Raw genomic sequence first — 12264 nt, forward strand, 5'->3', positions numbered from 1 at the left:
ATTTTACATCAATTTCAAGGATGGGTGGATGGGTGGTACTGCTGCAGAATTAAGATTCTTTTTTGTCTTGATGGTGAGGGCAAAAATGGAGAGCCCGAAAGAGATCTGAAAAGCAGGTGCTGAGTCTGAACTCCCAGTGTGCACTGGCAGGACACGACCCACTTAAACTGACTTAAAGCACAGCATTTGGCATTTTTTCCCAGAGTTTTATTCAGCTCGAACTGGACCCGAAGGTATCAGAGCGCTTTACATTTAGCACTAGTTGCGATGGACACATTCATTTTTTTTCCGCACTGGGGAGATATCGATTTGCCCCTAGATTGCAATCACAGGATGTTGAGCATTCCAGCTGAGACTCAAACCTAAGCATGGGCGGAAAATCCGTTACGCTCGCGGATTTTGCGGATTTTCGGTAAATTCGCAATCCGCGAGATTCGCGAATTTCCCGCAAAATCCGCAAATTCGCACGCAGCGGATTTTTTTTCTTTGCGGTGTAAGTTCGCAATTGCGAACATGTAGGTGCGGCGGGCAGCAACAATCTCGCACTCGCGAAATTACAAAAATTGCAATTCCGCACAAGAAATCTACTAGCAAGCAGCATAGACCTTCTGAAAATGATTATTTTTTATCAGAATAACTCCTCAGGTTGACATTTGCCTGCACTTTTTTAGATTTGAGGCCTTTTGATTTTCTTTGGATAACTTTTGGATTAGAAATCAACTTTCTCATATAAGCTTGGTTTTGCAAAAGTGAAAGCAGGTTCAAAAGTTCAAACTCATCATTAGTTTACCGTTCCCTGTAGTGCTTCCTGACAAGGGCCCCTCCAAAGTTCAGTTGCTAGTTGCAACAATTGTTCAGTTGCTAGTTGCAACAATTGTATGACCCTGCTCTGACCCTCACAGCAGGCTCATAGAATAGCTACAAGTAGGCCACAAAGGTCCTGGAAAAAAAAATTGCACTGCAACAGAAAGCAAATTACAGATAAGGATGCAGGTGCCAGACTGGAATTTTAAAACAGTGACACATTAATAAATCAACCCCAAATTAATTCATGTCAGTTGAAGCAGGCAGGTGTGCTTGCTTTTTCCCCCCATAATCTACAGTGATGATGAACCAGAGGGTGGCATAAGGCATTGATGTACCAGAGGGTGGCATGGGTAAAACAGAGGGTGGCAGGGGTGAAACAGAGGGTGCTGGGAACCTATGATGATGAACCAGACGTAGAAACAACATAATTGTGACCGTTGCGCGCCGACATGTAAGTTCGCGATTGCGAACTGTTACAAAACCCTCGCGAACTGTCAGAAATCCTTGCGAACTGGCCGAAATCCTTGCGAACACACAAAAAAAATTTCGCGAGAATTCTCGGATTTTGCGGATTGCGAGTTCTCAAATTCGCAAAATTCGCGAACGCCAGATTCGCAAAATTCGCCCATGCTTACTCAAACCTGGCTCGACCGCTCTAGCTGTGTCAGAGGCCACATCCTCTCCCCAGTTGATAAATCACAGATGCTTAACCCACGTGTGCATGGAGTTAAAAAACAAAACGGACTACACAGGAATCCCTCCCTTGTAGGGTGACCAGAACTTTAAAGCCAAAAACAGGGACATTTCACAAAAATAGAAGAAGGACTACAATTTTACCTCAAGCGAAGAGAGCGCTCCTCAGCAGAGAATTACAGAACAGGCAGTAAGAACCTAATTAAAATGCTATGTTTAAACCCAGTAGCTGCTTGCCTGTTAATTAAATTGATTTCTTGAAACAACTGCTAACTATCCCTGCTTTGTAAAATATAGGAAACAACTCCCACCATTTTTAGTCGACCCTCTCTAAAAACCGGGACATGAGCTTAATTTCTTGAAATCTGCGGGGACAGTTGGTTAAAAACAGGGACTGTCCTGGCAAAACGGGGACGCCTGGTCACCCTACTCCCTTGGCAATTCCCACAGCACAACTTTTGAACCCGCCTGGCACCTAATTTAGAGCACTGGGAGTTTACTGTGGACTTCTAAGCCCATAGGCCCCAGCAATACATATTTTACAAATTAAGAGGCATTCCATGCTCTCGGTGTGGTCACTTTGAATGCCGAGGCGTGGGGCGAAGCAAAAGGGCAAACGCATATTTGTGGCATCATGGTGTCCCCGATTTGCAGTAACTATTGCCAGGGCCAAAGGGAGTTCAGAAGCTTATTTTAATATTATGCACTCCAATTGGTATTTCACCGCCAGGAAGTAAATGTGCATCGAGGGAAAGAGGATTGAGAGAAAGAGGACTGCAAGGAAGACCAACACGACATAAAAAGAGCAACCAAGCAAATTAGAATGTCAACCTGAAATAAAGACATTGAGAATTCTGCATGTTTCAGAAGCTGCAGAAGATTCACTTACTTTCTGCAAAAACATGTTCTGCTTTAACCCAGATTTGCTTTAAATGCAACCGCAGAGGACACTGTGCAAGGGTGTGTTGAAATGCCGAGGCTCTGGGCAAAACAAAAGGGCAAACGCTTATTCGCACCATCATGGTGTCCCCGATTTTCAGATCAGCAAGCCTGGTGACTTTGTATATGGCCCGTGGGTGCCCATACCTGTCTAGGCCCCAGTTCAGACGTTCCAGTGTTTGCTGCAGAGCGCGGTCCTTGGCTGTTAAATGTGAAGGAGAGGCTCCCACGAGGCACGGCGGACAGCAACAACGCACCTGAAACGGTCAGAGCTGCGTTTAAAATCGAGACTGCGACTTCTATGCCTGTGGAAGCACGGACGTCTGCCGCGTATACCTACGCACGTATCGCGACAGTTCTCTTGGGCCAAACCATGCTCACAGATTATGCAGGGGGCAGGTAAAACTGACACAAAAGTGTACTTTCCCAACTCGTGAGCGCAGTGCCCCTTGCACCTCAAAGCGGCGCACCAGGGTGCTGCGGCGCACAGTTTGGGAACCACAGTGCTATGCTATCATCCTTCATTTACATACAGAGAATCTGGGCCCATAGTTACCATGATTCCCTCAATGCAAATGTACAGAAATATGAAGCACTGCATTGTATGAACAACAAAAAATGATGCAGCATCATATATACTATGGGGCTTATTTACAAGCCCATTGCTCTGCCAGTGTGTCACTTTAATTGACACACCGGCAGCACAATGGGCTTCCCCATATTTACAAGGCTATGTAAAGTAACCCTGCATGACTTTTAATGGCCTTGTAAATATGTTTCCCTTTCACGCATAACTCTGTGTGAAAGGGTTGTTCAATGGGTGTTGCTGAAGGTGTTCCCAAGCAACATCCATGGAACTTGACGAATTCCAGATTTCCAACATTTTGTCAATCCGGGAATGTGTCAGAATCCTACGCCTCCCCAGGGGAGGTGTAAGGAGGCACAACGAGGACAAATACGTTTATGGTTCCTTGTTTTTTCCTCTTTCTATGCGTACTGCATTATGCAGCATGCATAGAAAGAGGAACATTCCTTTAATTACTGTTTTTAGGTGTCCCTTCCTGCACAAAAACAATCATCCCCTCAGCGCAGGAAACTTTGCAAAATGGCACAAGAGTTTTTACGTTGGCGCATGGCTGCTGTTTGTGCGCCAGCGCAGGGGAGAAGGACAGAAATGTGTTGTGTCTTGTAGACACGGCACATTTCTTCTCCTTTTTTTTGACGCACGGCAGTGCAGCAGGAATGCTTGTTGTTCTGCGGTGTGCCAAAATATTGTAAAAGAGGCCCTGCGTGACGAGCACCGATTATACCATCGGACAACCCTCTGCAAACATGTCTTGTTTGCATATCACTAAACACAAGTTATCTTTGCACAATGGCATAAAGGTGAGCAAATAATGTCTTGTGTGAGTCTTGTACTAATGGCACACCCTCTAGTCTAGCACAAAACTTGATGCGCAGACAGCCACCAAAGTGTAAATCTGGTAATATGTGTACATTCTCAAAAATTAGATGTATTACATCTACTAGTATTGTGTGGTTTACTTTTTCCTCTTTCTTTGTGCCTATTTTATTTGGTGCCAGGATTTCGCGTACTAGTTTGTGTGACTAGTTGATTTGGCTTTGTGATGTATCCTAGCGGTTTGTGTGCTTTTGCCACCTTGTTATGCTCACTTTCCATATAATGTCAGGGCTTCCAGGCCTCAAAAACACAATGCTAGTTCAGGACTGAACTTGCCTTAGATTCTGATGCAAAAACTTTTGGTGGGCGAAAGCTGATCAATGCTTTGTTTGGCTTTGAGTCATGTACCACCTCTTTGCGTCACATGAGCGCCTGTGAAAAGGTTTTAGTAAATCTAGACCTTGTCTTCTCAAAGGATGCTGACAATAGGCTCCTGGGCTCTCTCAGCCTGTCCTCTCTGTCTCTGTCTCCCACTTGGCCCCAGACTGTAATATAAATTCAGGAACATAACGTCAGTCTCCAAGAGAAGAATGCACCGTACACATCAATGGGTAGTACACAATGTTTTCATAAGCAGATAATTTCACATTTTATTGAAAAACTGTAAACCACACCATTAGCAAACTTTACAGATGCATAAGGGAAAATAAAGTACACATTTCTACATTGAAAATTAAGTTGAAAATATTTCAGTCAAAATCCTACCTACGCTTGGCACTGTAGCTAGGTGTCTGTTGCATATTATATTTCACTGGTTTGCCTAAGAATGTTTTGTAATTGATGAACTTTATTATTTGTTACTGTGATGTTCTGTTTTCTGGTGCTTAGTATGGCTTACCATGTGTGCCTTGAAGCTTAATTTTGTTTGGTTTTATTTTCAAAGATGGACATAATCTGGCTGTGAAGCACGTCCCGGTACCACAGTGTGGTATTTGGGTCCGGACAAGCAATGGAGGCCATTTTGCTTCGCCAAATTTCCCTGACACCTATCCACCAAACAAGGAGTGTGTTTACATTTTAGAAGGTATTGTGCCTTTTATCCCTCTCTAACTACTTGTTACGTAAAATGAAGTAAATACTAGATATGCGGAGGTGTTGGAATGCATGTGTGTGGGCAAACGTATTTGTTTAACCCACACTATGGGACGAAAAGAAGTCCAAATATTGATGGTAACGCTTGACTGAACCAGAAAAAACACAATTTGTGTCAGGAAAGAGTTAACTATACAGAACAGTCAGACTACTTTTTTAGGTTGAGCCTGGGTAGCGCATGCGCTGCTCTGCGAGGCATGTTGTATTCAGAGTATGGAGGTAAAGCTACGCCCACTCCCCCACCCATATTTTCCATTGGCTTGTGTCATTGTCCTTGGTAAATTCTAGCTGCTGATTCATTAATATGCTTGGTAGTCCCTCCCTAATACCGCCTTATCTTCATTTGTAACCTCCCATGCAACACCCCCTGTTACGTGTGTTGTTGCTCGGTAGGCTTTAATTACAGCCTCTGAGCACTATTTTGTTAAATGCTTTTCACCTGCCTGCAAACAGGCATGATGGAATCTCTTGTAAGGCTTCATTTATTTTTTCCATAGCACGTCACGCCATAGTCGCGACGTCCCTTTGGTTTATTTTGCTATGCCGAACGCATGTTTTTTTTCTAATTTTTAACCTTTGTTTGTAAAAGCGACCCATGTGGCGCTTTCACGTTAATGGCGGACACATCTCTTTCTTCACACGAGCCACGTCTAAGGAAAGGGGCAAGGCCGCCATTAAAGTTAAAGTACTGCACGGGGCGCTTTTTCAAACAACCATTTGCAATGCAATAAGTCTCGCATTTTTGAGAGTTTAGAAAACGTGAGACCTATTTCATTGCAAATGCTTTTTACTTTCATAAGTACTTCAAAATGTGTTTTTTTCAATGTTTCAACATAGAAACGTTTACTGTAGTCCTCTGCTTAATTCTTCATCAATATCCGAGTGAAGGAGCAGTAGGCACTTCATGGAAGTAAAACACACAAGATGATGGATGGAATGTTGCACAATGCTAAAACACTCACCCCCAATCACAGATCTGGGTTTAATCCATCGTTATTTTGCTCACCAAGCCACCCCAGTTCAGACATGGCCATATGCAAATCAGTCTTGACCCTGTGCCTCATGGGAACAGTCCAGCCCGAACTGCCAAGCCTTGTCTTCCCTGGACCGGAATCAAGCATCCTAGGACCGGTTTCTGGCTATCAGCCATCTTCAGCCAGGATAGCTTGACTCAAGTGGCTTAGTGAGCACGGGACCCACGTCTGGGTCCATCATCTTGTGTGTTTTGCTGTTCACCGTATGTGGGAAGGGTATGCCCAGATGTGGGCCCATGCTCACTAAGCCACTGGAGTCAAGCTATCCTGGCTGAAGACGGCTGATAGCCAGAAACTGGTCCTAGTATGCTTGATTCCGGTCCAGGGAAGACATGGCTGGGCAGTTCAGGCTGAACTGTTCCCATGAGGCACAGGGTCAAGACTGATTTGCAGATGGCCATGTCTGAACTGGGGTGGCTTGGTGAGCAAAATAACGATGGATTAAACCCAGATCTGTGACTGGGGGTGAATGTTTTGCCCTTATGCAACATTCCGTCCATCATCTTGTGTGTTTTGCACTTCATGGAAGTCCCTGGGAAGTTCTATATCATTGATAGAAGCAGAGATAACTGTTCAGCTATTTTTGATGAAGATCTGAGCACAGAACTTGTTTCTAGAAATTTCCAGAAGATACAGAGTATCCCGTTGTACTTGTCCTTTCTGCTAATTCACTAAGTCATGCCTTTATTTCGACAAACAGCCATAAAAGAACAATGGATGCAGTAAAACAGCAAAGATGCAATAAATATACTACTTAAAACTGTTGAAACATGTTTAACAAGCATTGAAAACGCATCAGGTTTGGCCTTTGTTGTCCTACTCAATGATACACGAAGAGAATACCTCAACAGCACATTAGGTGGTATAAAGAGGGAAAAAATCAACCGAAAAACGGCACGCGCCCATTTTGTGACAAACTGGTACGGCCCAGTGGATAGCACAATTGTGCACCTAACAATGACTAATGTTAACTGTTCCGTGGTGCAGCACAGAAAAATGCAAATGTTTTCTGCAAGTCACTGACTCAGACCTGGGACATACCTTATCAGAAAGAGATAACAAAGACGAGCACACCGAGGAAGATTCAAAGGGGGATCGTAAAGATTTCATTTAAGGTCATTTTCAGCCCGGAAGCTTAGGTAAATAAACGGATACGTGAAAGAACACCAGTGCTGTGTATCTATAGAAGGAAAATGGACTTGTTTCATTCAACTAATTTCTCAGCCCGTGTGAAATGTCACGTTACCTTTCCGAAATGTCGATAAATGTCTGGAGTAACCTTTGCAACAAAACAGAAAGAAGGCTGTCCTCTTCGTCCCGCAGGGAACACCCACTGACCGGCAAATGGTAGGTGGTGGCAGTTTGCTTCAAAAAGCAACACAACATTACAGGGCACACATCAGGGGAATGAAGAGGATGAGGCGCAGCAGTCAGAGCTGCTGACTTGTTAGGTGGGGATCCCGGTTCGAGTTTCAGTGGCACTCATTTACCCAGATCTCTTGACTGGGGGTGAATGTATGATTTATTCATCATTTCCGTCCATCATTTGTTTGCAGCACTTTTCACCCTAAGTGGGATGGGTATGCCCAAACGTGGGTCCCTTGCTCACTGTGCCACTGGATTCAAGCTATCCTGACTGATGAAGGGTAATACCAAGAAACCGGTCCAAGGATGCTTGTTTCCCATCCAGGGAGGACCTGGCTAGGAAGTTTGGTCTGGACTGTCCCCATGAGCCACAGGGTCAAGACTGATTTGCATATGGCTGGGTCTAAACCGGTGTGGCATGGTGAGCAAAAGAACAATGGATTTAACCCAGATCTCTTGACTGGGGCTGAATGTATGATTTATTTAGCATTTCTGTCCATTATTTGTTTGCGTTGCACACATGTGATTCAGCACAAATGATTTAATCTCTCCGGGTGATTAAGTTCATGATATAAGTCTGCTAATTATGAAAAGCAGAAAGAGGAAAAACTTTACGAAGCAATTGTTCCACCAAGGTGGATGTTAGCAGTATTTCTGTATGGGAAACAGATGAGAGAAGCAGACAAGGAAAAAGCATTGGTAAATGCAAGAGAATATGGTACAGCCAATAGAAATTAAGACAAAGTAAGTGGCAATTGCAGAAACCAATGAAAAGCTAGGAAACAGTGTGGGATGTAAGCCCCTTTTCAGTTTATATTGATAACCATAGATTTCACAAGCACAGAGCAAGCGCTGTGCAGGAGAAACCTAAAAATGCATCAAATATTCAATCATGATGGGGGGTGAATAAAAAGCAAATACGATTTGAGGAAACACTTTATGAATTGCACAGACTTTGTAGTAGCACTAATGTAACCCTGCCTGAAATAGGGTTAATTTTGCCTCGGTTTTTGTTAAGTGCAACATTGCCCCCACAGGCTTGATGTTCCATTTTTACACAAGATGATAATCAAAATGGGGAACAAACAACAATATCAGTAAGGTACAGGATAATTTCCATGTAAAAAATGTGCTGCCTCCAGAACTCCGTCTGTCTCACTTAGAGGGGTGGACCCTGGTCTGTATTTTTCCCTAATTCGTCACATGCTATATAGGAATCTGGAGACTGCAAAGACTATAGGTGAGCTAGTGTCAGAGTGCAAAATCCTATGGGTGTCCAAGTACCGCCTGACACCTAAATTGCGGCATACTAGCAGCAACCATTTTAAACTGGCCTTCTTATAAACAGGGCAGAAAAAAGAGTATGGACCACTGATTCCAAATCTGCTCCACAGGGTAGGCAAGCCTGCTCTGTGGTTCTAGTGGTGCCAGCCCATTTGATGGTGAAGGAGTGCAACGGCAAGGTTCTAAACCACGTGTGTAACGAAACTTGAGGTGGCCCCCCTACAAGGTACATTGAGGGCCCCCGCTCCAGATTTAATCCGGGACTCTCAGGCCCCAATACTGTTCTGAGGGGACCTGTGTTACCCCACTTTTCAAAGCCTAAACTGGATATACAGTTTCCTTGCCAAGGTGGGTTATATCGGATCTAAAAATTAAATGTTCTGGTGCATAATCATCCTTCAGCAGAATGACAGAGGCAGTTAGCGAACCTGGCGCGTTTGCTGTTTTAATGACGCTTAGTCTGAACTGTCCATAATTCCACTTAAAAGCTGCTTTACAAATCAAGGCAGATGCCCCCTTTGGATCTGTCCACAAGCTTTTGTTACCTTAGTGTATCTCTGACATATTTGATCCAGGTAATGTTCCTAGACCCGGTCTGCTTAGTATGTCTTCTACTCCTTGCCAATAAGAATGCAATTCAGGGGTGACCCAGATCCTTCTCCAGTAGAGGATAGGTCTAATTCCTGCCCAGTTAGAGACTGGCCTGAGCTCCATGTCCAGCCTGCTAATTCACTCAACCTGCCTCTCAATTACCCTTGTTTAAAATGTCAGTTGACCAGTTACAGATGGTTTTTGGACATTATCAAGAAATGTCTTGTTGGTGTTGAAATGGTTATTACTGTTTTTTCTTCAATTCTTTTAAACTAGTAGAATTACCACTGTAGTTTTCTGCTGGACACATTTTGCCTCGTTCTGAGTGCTGCCGAATGTTTTAAATCAGGCGCAATTTATATTTGTTGTGATTTTAAATCATGTTCAGCATAAATTTGCTTGTTGCTTGTGTTTTTTGCACACAAATTCACTCAGAAACGGCAGCGGACAAAGAAGAATACTATTTTGTTATGCAGGTCGCATATTACTGTATGTGGTTCCAAAATATATACAGGGAAAATAAGAATTGAGGGATAACATTGTGGTGAAAGTTTAGTAGTGTGCAATAATGGGATTTCTGTGTTGTGCCTTTGGAATTTGATAGAAACCAAAATCTATATGCTGCAACTATATCCCCCTAGAGAGCACATTCAATTGGCCAACTGGTTTTCTCATCCGGGATTCTCTTTGGTAACACTTTCATAGAAATGACTTGTGTATATTATTATTTTTATTTGAAATTGGCCAAGTTGCACCCATAGTACAATTGCCAAATAAGTTTAATCAAGTAAACAGAAACAAGCTGTATGAAATGGTAACTTCCCATGCAACCTCTCCTGTCTTGCAGCGGCTCCGCGACAAAGAATTGAATTAACGTTTGATGAACCCTATCACATAGAACCGTCATTCGAGTGTCGCTTCGACCACTTGGAGGTCCGCGATGGGCCTTTTGGCTTCTCCCCGCTCATCGACCGCTACTGTGGTCTGAAAAGCCCGATACTGATTAGATCGACTGGAAGGTTCATGTGGATAAAATTTTCATCAGATGAAGAACTTGAAGGGCTGGGATTCAGAGCAAAATATTCTTTCATACCCGGTAAGGTGTTTGATGGCAACCTGCCACATTTGTTTCTCAAGGTTCCTCTCCCCAGAATGCTTACGGCAGTCACGTTGCACTAATATTTCACATAGTTTAACAGATGTAATTGGTTTAGAAATGGGAAGCAGCCTGTATCCTTCTTCTTAATTTTTCCTATTGCATGATTAAATCTACATCAGTAAAAATGAATGTCCAGGAATGTCTCGTAATCGTGCTGAAATATTGCATTCATTAAATGATTTCGCTGGAAGTGAAGTCTGCGGCTCTCGCTTTATTGCGGCAGTGAAAAGCTATGTTAACATGCTAAGTGGAAATATATGGAAATGTTAGTGTGTGAACTGTGGTACAAGATAAAATGGCTGACCCCGCTGCAAAGGTTCGCATAAAGCATCCGCGCAGAAGTCTACTCGGAGTTCATACTAATGACTGCAACCCATTGTGCCCACAGTGTGTTAGCCATGCTAATTTTTTTTCATAGATCTATTTATGAATTTTGCATTGCTCTGGCTTGTGCCAGTAGCCATTTTGTAGAGCTTTTGGCTGTAGTGAGGCACATCCTGTGGCTGTCAAATGCCTCCTTGGGCAGATGTTGGTCTGTGAAATGGATCGTCGACCTACGATGTGTACTGTGCTCCTAGCCCCACTGAAAGCCATACTGTTCTCATCAGAACCCTGTCCCTTTCTTCGAGGTGGTTGGTGGTTTCACAGTTGGATGAGATGGCCTCAGTGAAGAGGCTTGTCTTCATTTATTTTCCTGAGCATTGACATATCTAGGGGGATTCCTGAGAACTGGCCATAAAGAGGGTTAGCTTTCGTAAAAAGCATATGATTGTGTATCCACGTGCCATCCACATATTATGATGATCTTATTCAGTCATTCCCTGATCAGCACATGGCCGTATTACAGACTACTTTTAACATACAAGTTACTTCACTGCTTCCAGAAGTGACACAACCACATGCTCCCCCAAGTACAGCTGTCCCACTGAAAGGCCCCAAAATCTCAGCAGAGGTCTGAAGCCGACGGGTGAAGTACTGGGACCCAGGAGACGATTCAAAATGTGGCCACTGACTGGACTCTCCACATTCATTTGCTGTGTTCAACAGCACATGCTGTAGAGTCTCATACACCCAATCCCCAAATGTTAAGCTTACCCTCCACAAGGGTGTTCATCATGTAAATCTCAAAGGAATCAAATGTTTAAAGCCTGGTTTAAAGACAAATGGTTATAGCAAATCCTCTGATTTCTAGGGATCAAATGTTTAGAGCCTGGTTTAAAGACAAATGATAATAGCAAATCCTCTGATTTCTAGGGTAAATGTTAACTCTGGAGGATTCTCCTCCAGAGTTAACATTTACCCTAGAAATCAGAATTTTCTTTACTCTACAGTAGAGGAAATTTCACCAGCTGGTTCTCTTCCATATTTAGCATTTCCTCCATAAAGTGGAGGATTTGTCAATACCCGTTGACCCTGGCTCACGGCCTTAGTGAACTCCATGATTGACACAATATGATTGTCAATCCTGTCCCACAGACATTTTGTTTTGATTCTATTCTCCTTGACTTCCAAACTCTGTGGGGGTCTCTGCAGATGCCCGTTTTTAACTTCTCTTTCCATAGCTCCTCCCTGATATACTCCATTTGTTTGGAAAATTAGACATTGGCTAAAAAGGCATGGCTTATGGGCTTTCCGAAACTGCAAATGGTAAAGATCGTTTGAATGTAGCTTGGGAGCTTGCTCTGGGCTCTACAGGTTTAGTAAGCAAAAGCTCTGCTTCATCGGTGAGATTTTCTTCTTGTTTTGTACCATGAAAAGGAAAGAGCTAACCAAGCATAACTTGCGAGTTAGTTGATAAAAAAAAAATTCTATGAAATTCAGTACCCTCATTTTTGTAC

The 12264-nt window shown here is 43.3% G+C and overlaps 1 protein-coding gene across 1 annotated transcript in view; it reads left to right on the plus strand.

Annotated features, from left to right (window-relative positions):
- Nucleotides 1-12264, plus strand: part of NETO2 (neuropilin and tolloid like 2) — a 364319-nt gene that overhangs the window by 267457 nt on the left and 84598 nt on the right. Inside the window, exons 3-4 of the mRNA XM_086945126.1 lie at nt 4785-4925; nt 10115-10363. Coding sequence (XP_086801252.1) covers nt 4785-4925; nt 10115-10363 — 390 coding nt within the window. The remainder of the gene's footprint in view (nt 1-4784; nt 4926-10114; nt 10364-12264) is intronic.

The sequence above is a fragment of the Lissotriton vulgaris genome, chromosome 12 (assembly GCF_964263255.1).
Source record: "Lissotriton vulgaris chromosome 12, aLisVul1.2, whole genome shotgun sequence".
NCBI classification, from domain to species: Eukaryota; Metazoa; Chordata; class Amphibia; order Caudata; family Salamandridae; genus Lissotriton; species Lissotriton vulgaris.